The sequence below is a fragment of the Phacochoerus africanus genome, chromosome 12 (genome assembly GCF_016906955.1).
Source record: "Phacochoerus africanus isolate WHEZ1 chromosome 12, ROS_Pafr_v1, whole genome shotgun sequence".
NCBI classification, from domain to species: domain Eukaryota; kingdom Metazoa; phylum Chordata; class Mammalia; order Artiodactyla; family Suidae; genus Phacochoerus; species Phacochoerus africanus.
The window spans coordinates 38,993,494-39,013,296 of record NC_062555.1 but is presented as its reverse complement, the minus strand read 5'-3'; the positions used below and the strand labels follow the sequence as shown (position 1 = coordinate 39,013,296).

At 43.0% G+C, this 19,803-nt stretch overlaps 1 protein-coding gene across 3 annotated transcripts; it reads left to right on the top strand.

The window, feature by feature from the left end:
* The first annotated feature begins 5,920 nt into the window (after positions 1–5,920).
* Positions 5,921–8,913, top strand: TMEM215 (transmembrane protein 215). 3 transcript variants are annotated; one of them, XM_047754951.1, is made up of 2 exons: positions 5,921–6,718; positions 6,947–8,913. In XM_047754951.1, exon 2 carries the CDS (start codon positions 7,002–7,004, stop codon positions 7,707–7,709), a length of 708 nt encoding a protein of 235 aa, XP_047610907.1. In that variant the 5' UTR covers positions 5,921–6,718; positions 6,947–7,001; the 3' UTR covers positions 7,710–8,913. The 3 variants fall into 3 exon arrangements, with proteins under 3 accessions (XP_047610907.1, XP_047610906.1, XP_047610905.1); XM_047754950.1 differs by having other exon boundaries at positions 6,924–8,913; XM_047754949.1 differs by having other exon boundaries at positions 5,922–6,718; positions 6,944–8,913.
* Positions 8,914–19,803: the final 10,890 nt, after the last annotated feature.

Here is a 19,803-nt window from a genome sequence, read left to right as displayed (position 1 = left end):
TCACAGACTTTGAAAAATGTATGGTCTCCGGAGGAGACAGTTTGGGAGGTGGGGAGATGTGCTTGGGCTGTGGGATGGAAATTCTGTGAAATCAGATTGTTATGGTCATTATACAACTACAGATGTGATAAATTCATTTGAGTAATTAAAAAAAAAAGAAAGTAAGCCTTATGTGTACAACCTAGAGAGAAACCCTTTTTACTTTGAGAGGGATAGATGTGACTCTCTCCCTTACTCAGACATGACCATCCCCAACTGTGTGCCTGTGGGTGAAGCTGCGGTGACTTCCTCCTAAATCTCGAGATAAGTAAATGCTGATTAATTTACTCAAATTTTGCCTGGATCTGTTCTTTCCATTATAAACAGCTACTTTTTTTTTTGGTCTTTTTGTCTTTTTAGGGCCACACCCATGGCACATGGAGGTTCCTAGGCTAGGAGTTGAATCAGAACTGTAGCGCCAGCCTACACCAGACCCACAGCGATGTGGGATCCAAGCTGCATCTGCAACCTACACTGCAACTCATGGCAATGCCGGATCCTTAACCCACTGAGCGAGGCCAGGAATCGAACCCGCAACCTCATGGTTCCTAGTCAGATTTGTTTCCACTTTGCCATGATGGGAACTCTAATACACAGCCACTTTTGACATGTTTCAATTTAATGGTCATGCAAGAGGTATGAACTTCTAAGTTCCTGACATATGTGGACAGATTTCTTCCATGCAAGAGTTAGTGTAGATACATTCCCACCATCAATATTCAAGTACTCATCTCAGAGCACTACCCCCCACCACTGGCTTTTTTTTTTTTTTTTTTTTTGGTCTTTTTAGGGCTATAACCGTGGCACATAGAAGTTCCTAGGCTAGGTGTTGAATGGGAGTTGTAGCTGATGGCCTACACCACAGCCGCCACAATGACAGATTTGAGCGACATCTGCAACCTACAGTGCAGCTCACAGCAACGCTGGATCCTTAACCCACTGAGCAAGGTCAGGGGTTGAACGCACATCCCCATGGATACTAGTTACATTCATTACTGCAGAGCTATAGAAGCAACTCCATGAGAGAAAACTTTTTAAGGAAGCTCTCTCAGCACTTTGCCTGTAGAGATACAAGATCTGTAAGTTGAAATGACAATGCTATACTATTTTTTTATCCATTAAATTTGTAAATATAAAAAATAATGCCAGGGAGTTCCCCATGTGGCTCAGCAGTAATGAATCCAACTAGTATCCATGAGGATGCGAGTTTAATTCCTGGCCTTGCCCAGTGAGTTAAGGATCCAGCATTGCCGTGCACTGCAGTATAGGTCACAGACATGACTCAGATCTGGTGTTACTGTGGCTGTGGCATAAGCCTGTAGCTGTAGCTCTGATTTGACCTCTAGCCTGGGAACTTCCATATGTTACAGGCGTGGCCCTAAAAAAAAAGACCAAAAAAAGTTTTCTCTCTTGACCAAAACCCCCACCTCTGGCTATCATCTCATCTCTCTTCTCTTAACAGCAAAACCCTTTGCATTATCTCTACTTTCCACCTCCAATTCCTTTTCTCCTCTTCTCCCGACTCATTTCAATCAAGACTTCACCCCCACTATTCCACCAGAACTGCTCTTGTAAAGGTGACCAGTGACTTCCATGTTGCTCATAAGTCCAGTGGTCACTTTTTCATCCTTTTCATACCTGACTTATCAACACAATTGATGCAATCACTATGCTCTCCCTAAAATGATTTCTTCTTTTGGCTCCTTGGACATATTTTTCTTACCTCGCTGGCCACCACTCCTTCACAGTTTTTTTTTGCTTGTTCCTCCTGATCCTCCCCGGCCTCAAAATGTTGATGTTCCTTAGTACTCAAACTTCTTTAACCTACTGGTGACTGCTTCCTAAGTGATCTCATTAGTCCCGTGGCTTTAAATGCTAACTATAACCCTACAGCTCCCAAATTTATATCTTCATCCCAGATTTCTCCCACACACCAGACTTGCACACTATCACCATCTTTAATGGATCAAGTGAATACTTCCAAAACCAAGTTCCTGATTTCCCACCGCAAATCCCAAATCTTGGAATTATACTTGATTACACAATGTTCTTCACATCCCAAATATGTTAGCAAATAGTGTCAGCTTTACATTAAAATATATTAGAATCTGACCACTTCTAGCTACATCTATAAGCCACAATCATCTCTCACCTGGTGAGTTGCAATAGAATCCCAACTGGTCTCTCTGCTTCTGCCCTTGACCCACCTTAAGCCTATTTTCTACACTAGAGCTAGACACAGCATTTTAAAATAGGAGTTGAGACTATTCCTTCCTTTCTCCAGACCCTCCAACCAGGCCTGTCTCTAATATGGGTGAGACTCCACATATAAGAGTAAAATAAATGCTGTCCTTCTCTTCCTTCCTCTGGCTCTGTTATAAATCATGAAGAGGCTAACATGGACAGTTTAACAGTCCATCCTACACGTCTGAGTCTTATCTGTACTCAAAAACATAGTGGCCCCTTGGCCATCACACAGGCCTAGGGGTGTCCACACCGGCAGTACAATCAACCCTGGGTGGACAGACTAAGCAAAGAGCTGTGCACAAACCCCAGAAGCAGGTATGGGGCTGTTTGGGCAGGGAATTTTAGGGTACCAGGTACCATCACATGGCCTAGAAAGGGGGGGTAAGGTCTCCAGGTGAGGTATTACTTTGGTAGATTCTTTGACATAGAGGGAGGGGCACAGGTGGGGTCAGCAGAGAGAAGCTGCTGAAGTGAAGGCTCAGTGCAGGGCTTCTGGTGCCTGGATTCAATGGACTGGCAATGTCCCAACTGAAAGCTGCCCTGGAGTCTGAAATCCCAGGGTGAAGACAACATGGACCAGGGCTGCAGCTGACCTATGATAGCCAAGCAGGATGAGCATACAGCCTTTGAGATCTGGAAGTCTTTTGCTGCCACAGTACAATCTATCCTAAACTAACTAATACACACACCTTGATCTGTGAATGTGAGTGACCATGTCTTACTGAGCTGTATCCCCAGTACCGAGCACAGTGCCAAGCACATAATGCTCAAGTAGTAGTGCATGATTGCAACCCTTCTGAGTTTCATCTGTATGATTAGGGAAGTTAGAGTAGTTATTCTATAATGTATCCTCGAATGCTAGCATCCCATGATTTCTATAATTTCAGAAATAAAAGGTTTGGCATTTCCTTCTCAAACACCCACATACCGAAGCCTCGTTCCAACCTGAATTTCCTTTTTCTTCCAGTGAAAAGCCTTTGTACATGGCTGAATATGCTTACAGCATTATAAGAACTGCTTAAGGTTTTAAAATCCTAGTAAAATCAGCCTGTTCAGGCAAGAAATTAAATACTGAGAATGCCTTTTCTGTTTCTGAATATTGTGACCCTGAGTGATGTCTTCCACCCCCACCACTTCTGCTACTGATTTTGGAAAGTATACTGCTGTTCAAAGACCATCTTATTACCTCTAAGAAGGAACTGCTTTGATAATGAGGCTTATAATTAAACAGTAATTGAAGTTTCCTGCTGTTTTATATATGCGCCTTATCTAACACCTAAGTAAATGAACTGCATGGCTTAAAAGTCAATTGGAATTAGATGCTTGTATGAGTGAGAGGAGGTCTCTGTTCAGGAATGTTGCTTCTTTAGGCTCCAACTAGGTTTCCAGCACTATAGCTGGAGCACCTGCACAACACTAACGACAGTTCAATCCTGCAGAAGCGACTGTCAGAGAACCACAGAATAGCAGAGCTGAAATGAACCTCAGCTAGCTCCCCATCCAAAGCCTCTGTTTCACAGGAAACTGAAACCCAGGAAGGTAGTGATTTGCCTGAAGTCACAGGTAGAAGAAAAGAAGATAAAGGAATTTAGCAGGAAAGATTATAATGATCTGAGTGACATGCTTGATGTAAGTTGTCAGAGAATAAATGAACAGGACAATCCCAGTTTCTCAGCTGGACAAATAGGAAGAATGAGGGGGTCAAATGAGAAAGAGTAAGTGTTAAGAAAATTTGATGAGCTCAGTTTAGGTTGTGTTGAGTTTGAGGTGTCTGTATGCTATACAGACAGATATCAAGCAGACAATTAGATGTTATAAATCAAATTGAGGGAGAAGGATAAGGCTAAAAAGATAAATATAGAAGTCATCAGTATAGCTAGCTGAATATCAACACTGAAGGGCTTTGCTAAAATAAAAGTTAATAGAACAAAGAGGAGTTTATCAAGTAGACTGCAAATGAGTGGCCAGGGACAGAGGAGAACAGAAAGGCTTTAGTGAAGGCCGGGAAAGAGAGAGCTTCACAAAGGTAAGCATGATCAATTGTTGTGACACATGTTGCTGGTTACTTCTCCAATGTTCATTCTTCTCTTTTTCCTTGCTAGCAAAAACCCTGATTTTTTTTTTTTCTTCAGAGTAGCAATCTGGTCCAAAAAAGCACACCCCCCCCAAACAAAACCTTGATTTCCCAGGCTCCTTTGCACCTAGAGGTAACCTCTATGACCTCCTTCTGGCCCATTAGATATAAGTAGATGTCTATCTACTGAGTGGGGCTGCCAGGAAAAGAATTATTTTCCTGGGACAAATAATCAAACAGCTGGCATCTCACTTTTGCTCCTTGCCTTTCCCACTTTCTTCCTTCTTTCCAAAATAATGGTTCTATGTCCAAAGGTACAGCAGCTACCTAATGAGCCTGAGTACCAGGGACACACACAATAGAGGCTGGAGTGGAAAAACTGAGTCTTATTCCTGATCTACTCAGCAGAAAGAGTGGGAAACTTGGGAGTCAAGCTTGACTTCTACTGCCATCTCACTTCCTTTGATCCAAAACACTTTATTCTACCCTTAAACATCCTTCAAATTCACTTTCTTCTTACCACCCTACTAGCCCCGCATCATTGAGACCCATGTGATGCCTTGCCTGACTTACTGAACTGTCGTCCTATAGAGACTTGCCAACCTGTCTTCTAATCTGCTGTCACCAGGGAATGCTTTTGTGTTGATTCCCGCTTAAAATGCTTCCACAATTCTTCAGTACTTGTTGGATAAAGTCAAAAGTCCCTAGCCCCACAGACAGGCTCTTTGTGATTTGGCTCATGCCTTACATTGACTATCGTATACTATGCAAATATATATTTCATCCTTTTTTTTTTTAACAAGAACCCTGTACCAAGTATTGTGCTAGGAATTTTACATTTATTTAGTCCTCGTAATGTTTGTTACTTCACATATTTGATAGCTAATAGTCTCATTTTACAGATGGTTCAACTGATTCTCAGACAGCTTAAGTCACTTTCCCAATAATGAACACAAACCTAATTTAGGTGGGAAAGGTCTGGATGTCAAAATTCTTTCCACCAAGGCAGGGCCCTACCTGAAAGAATGTAGTTTCCTCCCTCTCACGCCCCTCATCCCCCACTTCCACCTCTCCACACCCAGTTCATTAATTCCCCAAAAGTTGAAGAACCATGGCCAAAGCCAGTCTTGCCCCTGGGGCTAGGGTAAGCCCCAGTCTAGCCCCTGCTGAGGTTGGGGAGGAAGCTCAGGAGTTAGGATTCCAGGTTCAGCAAAGGAGAGAATCGCACAAAGCTAGACCTGCATCTCGGGCTACTTGTCCTGACTCGCCCAGTTAAGGCCCTGCCTTCTCCTCACTACCTGTGTATTAGAAATGCAGGAATGGGGAGCCTGGGCTAGAGACCCTTTTTTCCTTGACCCAGCCGGCGAGGCTGGCACCACAATCGTGTTGGAGCGGGATCCAGGCTTTAAGTCCACCCCCCTCTAGGATCCAGAGCTGTAAGACCAGGGCTCAAGCAGGACCTGGCACCCCCCTGCCCACTAACTCAGCCTGGGCGCTAGTTCGGTGTGCTCTGGCAACGCAGCCTGCCCTGCTGCTAGAGCGCTTTTGCGCGCCACTGCCACCCAGCGCCCCAAACCAGAACTGCCGCGGGCAGCGGGACCCTGGAGGAGCATGCCCTCCGAGCCCTGAGAGCCTCGACGTTCAGGGCGGTCGGGAACCTTCTGTGAACTGCTATAGGTTGGATCCGTTCATCCAGATCTGTAACTAGAGAAGGATCCAAGTCCCCGAGGGACATCTTCAGCTGGCAGCTCTTGCCCTCAGACCATGGACTCCAAGCCCAGGCTGCCCCGTGGGAAAACTGGCCCGACTTAAGCTCTCCGGCCCGCGGTAGCCTTGCACCCCGGACCCTCCTCGGGCGCGGAAGCGGGTCCCGCCGCCCAGCTCAGCCATCCCGCGCAGAGGCGGGAAGAACTCGGGCTGCTCCAAGTATCTCGACTGGACCCTGAGCAGCCTCTTCTGCCCGGGTGGCCTCTCCTCAGGGTCTAACCACCTCGCGCCCCCGCGCGTCCGTCTTTGTTTCTGAGCTTGCTCTGAAAGTGATGTAACGAGGCCAGGCTCGCGAGCCGCTTTCCCTCTTTCCTAGATTAAGTCCTTCCTCCCTTCAGCTCCCGCGCTCTGCGCGCAGAGCTGAGCGCTGGGCTGCACACTGCTCCGCTCCCAAAGCCCTGGAGACCGACAGGCACAGTTGGGAAAGACAGGCTCCCACGTCCCACCTCCTGGATGCAGAATCGGTGGGAAAAGGCAGGCTTTCCTTCCAGAAACAAGGGAGAGAGCCGAGGGGACAGCTGCTGTGGAGGTTTTTAAGGAGACTCAGACTGGCTTCTTTCCCTGCTCCTGGGAGACGACAAGAAACCTCAGGTACCTCAGTGACCCCAGTCGGTGGATGCCTGTATGAGAGAGAGGCAGGGGTGCGCTAGGAAGAAAGAGACAGTGAAAGAGGGGGAAACAGAGACAGAGATCAAGACTGACATACAGATAGAGTGGCAGAGGCAAGGAGTAAGAGAGACAGTTGGGGTGGGAAACTGACTTGGGTTTTTTGTTTTGTTTTGTTTTTTTAACACAGTGCAGTTTTGCCTCTGACAGTAGAGAAGAACGTTGCTCCCTGGCCAGCAGGCAGCCCCCAACCTGAATGGAGTGAAAGATGCGGCCTGATGACATTAACCCAAGGACTGGTCTGGTGGTGGCCCTGGTCAGTGTCTTCCTGGTCTTTGGCTTCATGTTCACGGTTTCTGGGATGAAAGGAGAGACTCTGGGAAACATCCCCCTCCTGGCCATAGGGCCAGCCATCTGCCTACCAGGCATCGCGGCCATTGCCCTGGCCAGGAAAACTGAGGGATGCACCAAGTGGCCGGAGAATGAGCTGCTATGGGTCCGCAAGTTGCCCTGTTTCCGGAAACCCAAGGACAAGGAGGTGGTGGAACTGCTGAGGACCCCTTCAGACCTGGAGTCAGGCAAGGGAAGTTCAGATGAGCTGGCGAAGAAGGCGGGCCTCAGGGGGAAGCCTCCCCTCCAAGGGCAGGGCGAGGTGCCTGGGGCCAGCTCCATCACCACCCCCACACCCATGAAGGAAGGAGAATGTCAGAGCCCTGTCCAGAGCAGGCATCAAGAGGAGACATCCAGATACCTGGATGGCTACTGTCCCTCAGGCAGTTCCATCACCTACAGTGCCTTGGATGTCAAGTGCTCAGCCTGGGACAAGTCTGAGTGCCCTGAGCCCGAGGACAGCATCTTCTTTGTGCCCCAGGACAGTATCATTGTTTGCTCCTACAAGCAGAACAGCCCCTATGACAGATACTGTTGTTATATCAATCAGAGCCAAGGCAGGTGGGATCACGAGACAATAGTCTAAGCTTTGCATAAGAGGGTTGCTGTGTTGACAGATACATGACTACACGCAGCTCCCATTGGAAGGAAACTGCCCTGCTCCAGCAGCCTTCACACTGTTAGAAACTAACCTGGTAATGTGATGGGTGTGCAAATCTCCGGTGCCTGAGAGCCATGTAAATTAGGCACGTTGGGGACATTTTAGGGAAGGGTGATAAGGGTTAAGGACACTGAAAGAGGCAATGGGTCGAAAAGCAAACAGTTCAAATTGCTTTTTAACAATTTAAACCATGTTCGATGTTCTGTAAAATAACCCCAAAAGTGCTACCCAGCCAGTACCTGCTGAAAGCAAGATAAATCTAGAGTGGGCTGCAGATACCAGGCATGAAATGATATGTGGACTATTCATAGGGAAACTGAGCTGCTTTCGGTCTGAAGAAATTGAAAGAAAAAACAATTCAATGTTTCATTATATGAAATGATCTTGTCTGGTGAAAGCTTTGCATGCTCAGTATTTGCTGAAAGAAAAAAAATTAAGATAGATTAAGATAGAATACCTACACCCTTCTGAAGGTGTGATGGTTACAGGAGAAAGGGGAGTTAAAGGCAGTTGAATTATGTAGTTTTATGGTATTATCTTCAGACAAGATCAGGGATTTTAGGTAAAGTGAAGTAAATATGACCGGTTGTGTGAAAAACTAACATTTTTAGATGGCTATGTCTTAAACTCTTCATTTAAATTGACTTATTGGGTCTTTATCTGAAGTGTTTTTTAGCATTTACTATCTTTCATGTATAATTTCCTCATCAGGTGCAATATGAATTGATGTATGATAATTTTCATAGATTAGAGTCAAAATGGATTTTACATATGTATACACGTGTCTTTAATATTCCTGGGAGATGTAATTACTATTCCTATATGCCTTTTAAAATCTGAAGACTATGACATCAATACCACTAGTTTTGAACTTTATGCAGAATTTATATGAAATGCAATGGTTCGATTTCTGGAAATGTCATTATTTACATATTTGTTGAACACTTCCAAAGACTGTAAATGCCAATGAAATAGCGTTAATCCACTAGATTTAACTAAAGCCCAGTTTTTATTAAGTTCACCTGATCAGTGAACATTATATGACAAAAGCCTGTTTTATTTAATTTTTTGCTTTCAAGGAAAAAAAATCATAATAAAATCCTAAACTGTATTTCCTATTTCATTTGCTCAACTGGCAATCAACCAAAATACCATTTGACAGCTATTGAAGAGAAATACTGAATTATAGATAGAAATGATCATATATTTCATCTTAAAGATCAGGATTAGTTTGTATCCTTCAAAGAATGATTTATTTCTCATGATCATACAGTTTCAGTCACTTTCTCCCAAAAGGGGAATTGAGGACAAAAATTTTGGGCATACCTCTTTTATGTATTTCAGGTCCAATTCTGCAATTCCTTAAGTGTAGCAATTATTCTGTCTTAAGAATCGTGCCCTTAAAAATCATAATCTTCCAATAAAATTCAACACTGAAAGTATGTAATTTTTTTTAGTAAGGCTTAAATGTTGGAAAATAAAATGTGTGATTCAGGCAAATTTTATCTTCTTGCACCTCAGTCCATGAAATGGGAGAAGAGGGACTGACTTACACTAGATTATTTCTATCATTCATTCCCAGTTTGAATATTTTCTGGCATCGTGTCAAAGGCACTTTGCATATTGCCATGAAATGAATTACAGCAAAACACATGTCAAAGTTATGCAATTCATTATAACAATTATGCAACAATGGATTGAATTCTTTTTGCTATTCAAAAGAATTTTGTAGAAGTATGAAAGCAGATTTGTTTTATTACCAGATATCATTTATTTAACAAAATACACTTCTTGGAATAAAATGAAGATGTAAAGGGTAAAATATTTTTAAGGAAAAAATTTACAATGTTAGTATTTCCCCAAATAACTGAACACATACTCTTGCATTAAATGTAATTTACTTTGGATTTGGAATGGAGGGGAGATAGTTGACTAAAATCACAATACCTCTTAATAATTGTAAAGCATTTTGAAAGATGGAAATCATGTTTCTATGAAGGTAAATATTACTGGATAACTCTTAGGAATAAAAATTTTCTCTAATCTGTTTGCCATTTGTGGACATCTTTAGAGGTGAGGAGATGATAAGACAACAGAGAAAGATGTTCACATAGACTCAGCAAATTCTACACAGGGTCTGAAAAGAGATGTTTATAGTATCAGGTATGGTTTGGGGTTTGGAAAAGTTGTTTTCTGATTTCTTCAGCTCAAACTCCTTGACACCATACACAGACACACAGACAGACAGACACACACACACACACACACACACACACACACTCTCTCTCTCTCTCTCTCTCTCTCTCTCTAATTTCCAAACCCAAGTCAACTAATAGTTTAGAGAGATAAGGTATTTTATCCTATTTTCAAGTTCAATTTCAGAAGAAACTTAAAGTTTCTTCCTCCATCTATCTACTGAAGATCCTTAAAGTATCTAAGGATGACTCTGAGGGAATTTTCTGCAGTGCCAAAATAATAGTGTGCAAGTGTTAAGCTAGGAGGCTTAACTCTGATCACAAAGTATAAAATGTGTGACTGTGTGTGTGAATTTTTCTTAATATCTTATATATTAAGCAATCTCTGCCTAACATGAAGCTAGGTATCCTACTGCCCCACCTCAACACTTCTTAAGTACTATTCAGGGTAAAACTGTCATTCTTTTGAACAGAGGTGGAAGAGGAGAGAAAGGGGTCTGAGCCTTTTAGAGGAAAGCAGTTCATTCCAATTAACATTGTTAGCAAAGTGTTAACATTAACATAAACGACACGAGGGTTGTTCCTGGTATACTTGAAGAGCTTTCAGACAGAAATTTAAGTCAGCATTGGTTATTTATTTTTATTTTATTTTTTGCTATTAATTCAAATAGTCATTTTAACTTGATTTTAAATAGGCATTTTATTTTTGAAATCTACTGAATTTCTCTTGCTCTATATTCCTATTTATATTGCATATGGGTTTTTTTTTTTCCCAACTGTTTCTTGATCCTAAAGTGTGAATTCAGCCAAGATAGCCAAGCTGAAGCATATTTAGACAACTGTTTCAAGATTTAGTTTCCAGTGCAATCATGGCAAACAAAATCCAGATACAGTTAAGTCCAGGCTCACTTCCAAACCCTACTAACCAGTACCTTTGAGAATGTTTTCAATAGTGTGGATCTTAATATCCATGAAGCTGGCAAATGTAGAGAAGGAGGATTCTGTCTTTTAAAGGTTTTCTTCTTTTTCAATATCCAACCTCTAGTTATTTATGAATATCTCTCCCCCCTGCATCCACAGCATCATTTATTCAGTGAATTTGCTGCTTTACTATTATAACATTAAAGAAAGTGTTTTTGAAAATTCACAGTTCTATTATCCTAACAGAACTACTATTTTTCCATTTTAGTACATTCCAGGCCTCCCCTACATATGCACCTTACATATTATAATCATGCTTTTTTTTCTTTTCTCTTTTAGTTATATCCTAACTATGTTTTCATATTTCTCTACAGTGTTCCTAATTATCACTTAACAATTGTGGAATATGCCATTTTAGTGAGCTACCATAAATTTATCATGCCACCCCTTACTGCTAGCCAAATATTAAGTGTTATGAGTGGCTTCGTATTTTTTTTTCTATTGTTGGTAACAAAGCTACATTATTTGTCATTTTCTCAAAAATTTACAATTGAAAAGCTGTCTCCTTATAAATGAGAGTAAGGGGGCAGAAATGTATAAACAGATCAAACACTCAATACTGTTTTTCTCTTCACTCAGATAGATGCAAGACAGAAAGGTCCCCCATCAGGACCAGAGCCAGTCTCCTGAAGAGTAAGATGAGACATTTCCCTAGTTAAACTACTACTAGTATGTAACTCAACGTTAGGTTACAGTGGTGTCCATCTTTAAGAGCATAATGTCGAACAAGCAAAATGAGAAACATGTAGACAACAATAATTACTTTGTCATATTTCAAAAGCAATTTCTTAAAGTAGCTCACCACGTATTTTATAATTTATTTAATATGTATATACATTGTTACCTATTAGTGACTTACAAAATGAATTTCAGGAATTCGATGGACTCTATCCATGAGTGTTCTATGTTTTAGTTCCTCACTGGAAACATTAAACTGAAGATGGAGATGTGGACAAATGCTTGGTTCAACCAAATATCTCAATAAAGGATTGAATTTCATGTAGCCTCTTGTCCCAGTAATATAAAAGCATGTGAACACCACTGAGTCAGAGATACGATGTCTTTGACTTCTTACTGCCTACAGGACACCTCCCAAAAAAAGTCTGTGTGATGCTGTCCAGATACTCACACAAATAACCGGGCACTGATACTAGATCTCCTTAGTCTTTGGCAAGTTACTCTTGGGCCTGGCCCTTGTTAGAGAGCCTTTCTTTATTTCTCCCTTTATTTCTCCTCCTCACCCCATGTGAGAGCCTACAGACTTGGTATTCTCGATGACAGAATGAGGCTTTGGCATGCTTCATCCATAATAACGTACAGAGTTACAGAAGGACATAAAGCTATTAAAACATCTCTTGTGCTGCTCTTTGCCAAATCTGCCCCTAGAAAATTAAATATAACAAATATTTTGCAATTAATCACTTCCTTATTTTTTCATGGTAATTAAAAATGTAAGACAACTCCAGTCTGAGACAAGACCACCTTTGTTTAAAAGAATTAGGCTTTTGAAAATTACCTGCATGTAATACAAAATGAAAACTCTGGGCAATTACCTTCTACGCAAGTGATTAGATCATAAGACCAACTCACAAAGGACCACCTGTCACTGTGCTCTTTCCATCCCACCTCCCATGCTCTACAGCAGCTTCCTGGCTGCTTCCTGACTGAGCCATGTGACTGCCCACCCTGAGCCTCTATCCCAACAATGTTCTCTGCCACAGACACCCACCCTATCTCTGCCCCTCTGCTGCTTAATGCCCTACCATCCTTCAAGGGGTAGCTGACACATCTTCCACAATCTTTTAGATTTTCCCACTCAGAAGAACACTTCTATTGTTCTCTGGTCTGACACTGCCTCCACCATTAACACTGTGCGTGTTGCTTGAGTATGTATCTGTCTCTCCAACTACAGGGTGAGCCTTTTAAGGGCAGGAGCCACACTGCATTCATCTATCCACTCCACTCTCCCCCCAGCACACATGCACACTCTGCCTTGCTCAGTGAAAACTCTCAATTGCACCATTTGGGTCATTCTCAAAGCCTACTTCCCCCTTTCCGGCAGGAAAAAAAACTGAAACAACCCTACCTTGTTAATTTGAATTAAATCAAACGGAATATAGTCGGCAACAATGTAGGTTAAAATAGGTTTCTGTGGGTTGGGACCCTAACTTTAATTTAGCATTTTGTTTTTTTGGGGAAATCACATCTTACATAACAAGTAGAAGAAAGAGATAAACCTTTCCAGAACAGTTTGTCCTCCCTCTGTGACTGACCTGACTACCACTGCCTGCCTCCGCCATGAGTCAGTGACCATACTGCGCATGTGACAAGAACTGGTGATTCTAGGAACGTAACAACTGAGCTTTTGAATTCCTAACCAGAAAGAAGGTAAATATGTACTCGGGTTAATCCTGTAAGTAGGTCCACAAAATATAATTCCAACTTTGACTACTGTCCCTCTATTACTCCTCCATCCAATATTTCTTTTTTTCTTTTTCTTTTTTTTTTTTTTTTTTTCACTTTTTAGGGCTGCACCCATAGCTAGGGGTCTAATCAGAGCTACAGCTGCCAGCCTCTGCCACAGCCACAGCAACACCAGATCCTTAACCCACTGAGCAAGGCTATGGTTCAAACCCACAACCTCATGGCTCCTAATCGGATTCGTTCCCACTACACCATGATGGGAACTCCCCATCCAATACTTCTTAACAGGACCTTCAAGACCATCTGGGTATTCTCTCAGGTCCGATTTAGGGGAAGAAAAAAAAAATAAGTTCCCGTCGTGGCTCAGCAGTTAATGGATCCGACTAGGAACCATGAGGTTGTGGGTTTGATCCCTGGCCTCACTCAGTGGGTTAAGGATCTGGTGTTGCCATGAGCTGTGGTGTAGGTCGCAGACACAGCTCAGATCCCGCATTGCTGTGGCTGTGGTGTAGGCCAGGGGCTACAGCTCCAGTTTGACCCCTAGCTTGGGAACCTCCACATGCCTTGGGTACGGCCCTAGAAAAGTCAAAAAAAAAAAAAAAAGATTTAGGGTGCTGACCCTCAACCCCACCACTTCTGAAGCTCCCGTTCTCTGTAAAGGCTGTGAGATGCTCAGAGAGTATGGATGGTAGTTTACAGAGCCCTGGCTTGTTCTACAACAAGATGATGACATTGTTCAGCAATTCCCCTGAGTAGTTTTTGAGGCCAGTCTTAATAAGTTTTGACCTACATAATTTGGCCTATGAATTGCCCAAATCACCTGCCTGGCTAAAAGTGGGGTTTAATTGGAGACATGCTTTTTCTTGACCATGCAGATATCAGGTCTCCTTCAACAACAACAAGAAAGGAGTTCCCATTGTGGCACAGCGGAAATGAATCTGACTAGGTACCATAAGGTTGCAGGTGCGATCCCTGGCCTCTCTCAGTGGGTTAAGGATCCGGCATTGTCGTGAGCTGTGGTGTAGGTCACTCACAGCTGTAGATGTAGCATGGATCTGGCACTGCTGTGGCTGTGGCGAAGGCTAGCAGCTACAGCTCCAATTGGACCCCTAGCCTGGGAACCATACGCCGCTGGTACGGCCCTAAAAAAGCAAACAACAGCAACAAAAACAAGAAAGACTTCTTTTGAATAGGAGTGGGGAGGAGGCAGCCAACAGAGAGCATGTCCGTACAGAATTGTCAGCACAGGGGTAAGAGCCAACCATCCCTGATTAAGCCCATCACTGCTGTGGCATCTACCCCCTCCATCCCCTGACATTACCACCTCTCATCTTGAACAGAAGCAAATGCTAGAAAATGTACCAGAGGATACACCAAACATAAATGTTTCAAAAACATAAAGAGTGAAAGGAAAATGCTAGAGAATTTTGATACATTTTTTTAAATGGCTAATAAAAGGAGTATGTACACTTAATTTAAAAGTATATTCCACTAAAGGGCAAAATTTACCTAAAAATATCTTGCTAGGCAGAGTTAAAAGGCATATAAAATAGTATCCAATAAATGAATTCAAATTGGTTAAAAAATTACCCAATAATAGGCTAAAAACTAAATGTAAATAAAAACTAGGGAGTTAAAGGAACATAAAGTGAACACTATTAACTAAAGTATTCGAAATATAAAGATAGCATAATTAAATAATTTAAAACATAAATTCAGCCCCTCTGAAAGAAGAATGGGGTTACAGATGGGAACAGTTACACCAAGGCCAGGACAAACTGTGCTCAGCTGAGGCAAGGACAGGCAAGGAACAAGACTGGGCTCACTCCTCCCAGACAGGGTTCTCCCAAAGCAGGCCCTCCGAGCTCAGAATTGCCGCTCCCCCATAAACCTGAGATCCCTCCAAAGCTTACCTTTTCCTAAGCATCAGAATCAAGGCCAGCAGCAAACTCCTTTAGGGGCAATGGGCAACATCACCCTGCAGAAGTCCTATCACAGCAGAACCGTCACTGACTATGCGTGTGTCAGCCTTGTCCAGTCTCTGTCCTCCTCATCTCTCCCTTCCTTCACCCAACAAGTCCTGGCTAGAGTTGGTTAAAAACCTAACTAGTATCCATGAGGATGCAGGTTCAATCCCTGATCTTGCTCCTATCTCCGTGGTGCTCACTGCCTACCTGGGGAGGCTGGTGAGTAAAATGATGATGCCAAGGGCTGAGGCAAGGATTTTATAGCAGGAACACCTACCCCTCACCTTGGTGGGGGAGGGCAGTGAGCAAGAAAGGTGTCTAAAAGGATCTTACACACACAATTCCAATGTGTGTGCGCGCGCACACGCGCTGGGGTGGCCAGCAGCGGGGGGTAGGGGGGAGGACTGTTTCCAAACATCCAGCCATTCTCTGTCACCAGCTGGGTGTCCTACAATTCAACTCAATTCTGACACTACCCAGAAATACCATCAGATCCCACGGACTAAGGGCTCAGTCCTACAAGACTGCCCCCTCCTTTACTTCAGATACCAGTCACCAGCCCAAGTTGTCACTCGTCCTTCTGACTCACCAGCTACAGACTGGAGGTTCCTACAACGCCCTCCTTGAGTCCAGTTAATTAGCTAGAGAGGCTCAAAGAACTCAGAGAAACATCTTCCTTACTAGACCACTGGTTTATTACAAAAGGATATAACTCAGGAACAGTTAGAGAAGAGATGCTCGGGGCAAGACAGGGAAAAAGGGTGTGGAGCGTCCATCATCTCTCAGAGAGCACCACTCTCCCCAAACCTCCACATGTTCACCAACCTCGAAGCTCTTCAAACCCCATCCTTTGGGGTTTTATGTAGGCTTCATCACTTAGGCATGATTAATGAAATTATTGGCCATGGGTGACTGAACTCAATCTCCGGGCCCTCTCTCCTTTCATACCCCCCACCATGGGGTTTGGGACTGAAAGTTCTGACTCTCTAATCACGTGATAGCTTCTCCTGGCAACCAGCCCCCTTCCTTAGGTGACCTAGGGGCTTTCCAAAAGTCACCTAATTAAAATAACAAATGTGTCTTTTATGGTGCTGTCACTTAGGAAATTCTGAGGATTTTAGGGGCCCTAGGACAGAAACGGGATGAAAAGCACTTATACATTTCTTATTATAAATCACATCACTGTGTCATAGAGGGAAAATGTCTGATAGGAGACCTAAAGAATAGGAGGTAGCTGATTAAAGAAAAAGGGGAAAGAGTGTTCTGAGCAAAGAAAACAGTACATATGAAGACCAAGAGGGGACAAAGAGAATGACGTGTTTTTTTGGAGAAAAGCAAAGGATCATCAAATGGCTAGAGAAGGGGTGGGTGGCCCCGGCTTGGACCTCTCCTCCCCTATTGTAAGGTTTTGCTGGCCCCAGAGGCCCCATGCTGGACTGTCAGAGATGGCAGAAAGCTTAGGGATAATCCCATTGGCGTCTTACTCCACAGAGAAAGAAGCCCTGGCCAACCTGCTTGTCTCCAGCACAACATAAGGAAGGAAGATTTGACTCACCTTGACTAGAGCTTATAAGTTTAACTGAATTGCACTGTAAAAAGAATTAATTCAATAAGCAACCATTTGGTTTGGCTGTGATTCAGGGGTGAGGTTCCTTTCCTTTTGGGGACAAATAACTAATCAGACTAAGCAGTCCGCCTTTCCAAACTGTTGTTTTGCTGTTGCATGGATGAAAATAACTTGGAGCTCTTAAACAAAAACATGTGATATAAACTCAGCTTCTAAAATCATCTCTGTGATACTTATTATTACAGACAGATTGATATATGGAATTTTTTTTTCCATCGTGGACAAGCCAACAGTAATTATGATGATAACCAGATTTACATCTCTATGCTCAACATTTTCTGTGCCTCAAAATGTCCCTAATGTTTCCCTTACTTCAGCTGCCTAGAACTCAGGTCCCTTGTCCTGCCAGTAGAGACACGTCAATGACACACATTTTCAAAGAGTATCCCGTTGAATGTTAGTTCCTCCGGAGATGAATATATGCTACATAATAAAAGGTTTTCATAGATAAGCGTGGGAATAAAACAATTTTTTTCTTTTCTTCCTTTTTTAACTGTGCATACTCCCAACACTCAGAGTAGGACCTGGTGCAGAGTGAGCACTAAATCAGTACTTACTGGATGAGTGAATGTAGGATTCCACAGAGCCATTTACTCATGTTCTGTGACTTACAAGGAGACTTAGAGTGTAGCATTCCCACTGGGCTTCCCTCAGGACTAGTACTCAATGAAATACACTTTGTAATATCTTGCCCTAATCGCTACATCTGGAAGCACCAATCATGACTAAGAAGCCAAATTTTTAGAAACCAGAAAGAATGGTCAAATGCAAGAGTAGTAAATTACACAACCCCTAGAATTACCCTCATTTTCTTGGCCCCTGCCAGTCACTCATGAGCAGTGTCTCCCAAAACCACTCTCCTCTCAGCAGGGAGAATGTGAGTGACTGGGGTAAATATATACCTACTGGATATATTTCACCTCCAGATGCTAACTTCCCAGCTCCCTAGGTTTGCCCAGCAAAGATTGCCAGGTCCTGCCTTCAACTCAGAAATTGAATTGGTCCTAGATGCCAGAATCTGGTGAGAAGTTTTCATAAGAATTCTAAGAAGTTTTATGATGCAGAAGTAATGTGTTGTGGAACGCAACCCATGGGAAATTGCAATCCCTGACTTTCCTAGTCCCATCCCAGAAGACCTTGAGCCAGCATTCTCAGCTTCAAGCAAGAACGGAGCAAACATCATCAAGGCAGGCTAGTGGTTCTCAAATTCTAGCATATATCAGAATCACCTATAGAGCTTGTTAAAATGCAGATTGCTGGGATCTATCCCAGAGTTTCCTATTCAGTGGAATTGACATTTCTGAGAAATTCTCAGGTGAGGCCAGTAATGCTAGTCCCTGGCTGCTTCCTCACTACTACCTGTGCTTTTGACTGGTTTTAAAGCCACAAGCCTGATGTAGAACCATAGGTCCAGCTATGCTCATGCAGTAGAATTTGGACATAATGCTGGGTACACAATAGGCAGTCAGTAAATAATTTGATAGAGTTAATAAATAATTGTTTATCTAGTCCCTAAGACTGGGCTACTTTGGGGAGGGGTACCCTTCCTTCTCTGATGTAACTGGATCGCAGTCCTTTACCCCAACTTGTTCTGCTGGATTCATAACCCCTTTCCTGCCTGTCTCCAGGTCTTACTGGGACTATGTGCCCCAAGGCCGGACCTTCTGACTAGCAACAGAAGATATGACAAGCACCAGAGTGGGATCATCCCTTTTTGGACTCTGGGATTCAGACTCCTGGCCTGCCTAGTAAAAGCCAACTCCATCATGGTCCAGTTTGTCCCAAACATTCCTGGTTGATTCCTCTCCCTTTCAGACCACTCCTGAGCTCCCAGCAAGATCCTGGCTGAAGCTTCACAGCCATGTTGGGATCAAAGGGCAGGTATCTGAACCAGGTTCCACTGACAACTTTGAAATAGAGACTTAGACAGAGATTCTGGATGCTTTCCCAATCAGCCAGAATAAGGAATGGTTAGCTTAATTATTTTCTTTTGTTCTATTTTAATCATGCTCTGAGTGCATAGACCCCAATGGCTAATTTCATTCTTCCGTCTCTGTGACTCATACTTGTGAACTGTGTGGAAGAGAAAATTGTACTATGGCCCTAGGAGTGCAATATATATTCAGGATTTGATGGATAATGGGGGAAAGTAAATTCCAAGAATAAAGTTTTTTTCTAAGAAATACAGAAAGAGAAATTCAAATCTGTCATTTATCAATACTCCCAACACCTTCATATTCTTCACAATCCCACGTTAATGAGGAGGTCCAGACAATTGCCTGTGTAGAGACACCTGACAGAATGACCCATCTGTGCTAAACCACAGCCTTCCCACTTCTTTTCTGTTGCAGCCTCTATCACTGTTTCCCTTGGAAACCAAAGGAACAACTGCTTGCAGAAACATCTCTCTTCCTCCTCACTCATCAGTCTCAAGGACTAGCAGCCTGTTTTCTTCTTCACTGAAAGCATCTGATGTTGGGAGATAGCAAGCATGTGGGGGACAATATAAAATTATTATCACACTGGGTCAGACACATTGTGCATTCTGTCCACTATTCTTTCTTGGATGGTTTCATTTCTTCCTCTTCACTTTATACGATACATCATTGATTTCCTCTCTGTGTTGTAATAATGTGTGTACACAATCTTCCTGACTAGATCTCAGGCTATTTAAAGTCTAGGAAAGACATGGGCTTCTGTTTGGCATCCATACAGAGCCTTAGCAAAGCCCTTTACTTGATAAAAGTGAGCTTAGGAGTTCCTGTCGTGGCTCAGTGGTTAACAATTCCGACTAGGAACCATGAGGTTTCGGGTTCGATCCCTGG

What these genes read in the sequence shown, in the direction of transcription:
- TMEM215 (XM_047754951.1), top strand. Translation starts at nt 7,002, where the DNA reads ATGCGGCCTGATGACATTAACCCAAGGACTGGTCTGGTGGTGGCCCTG.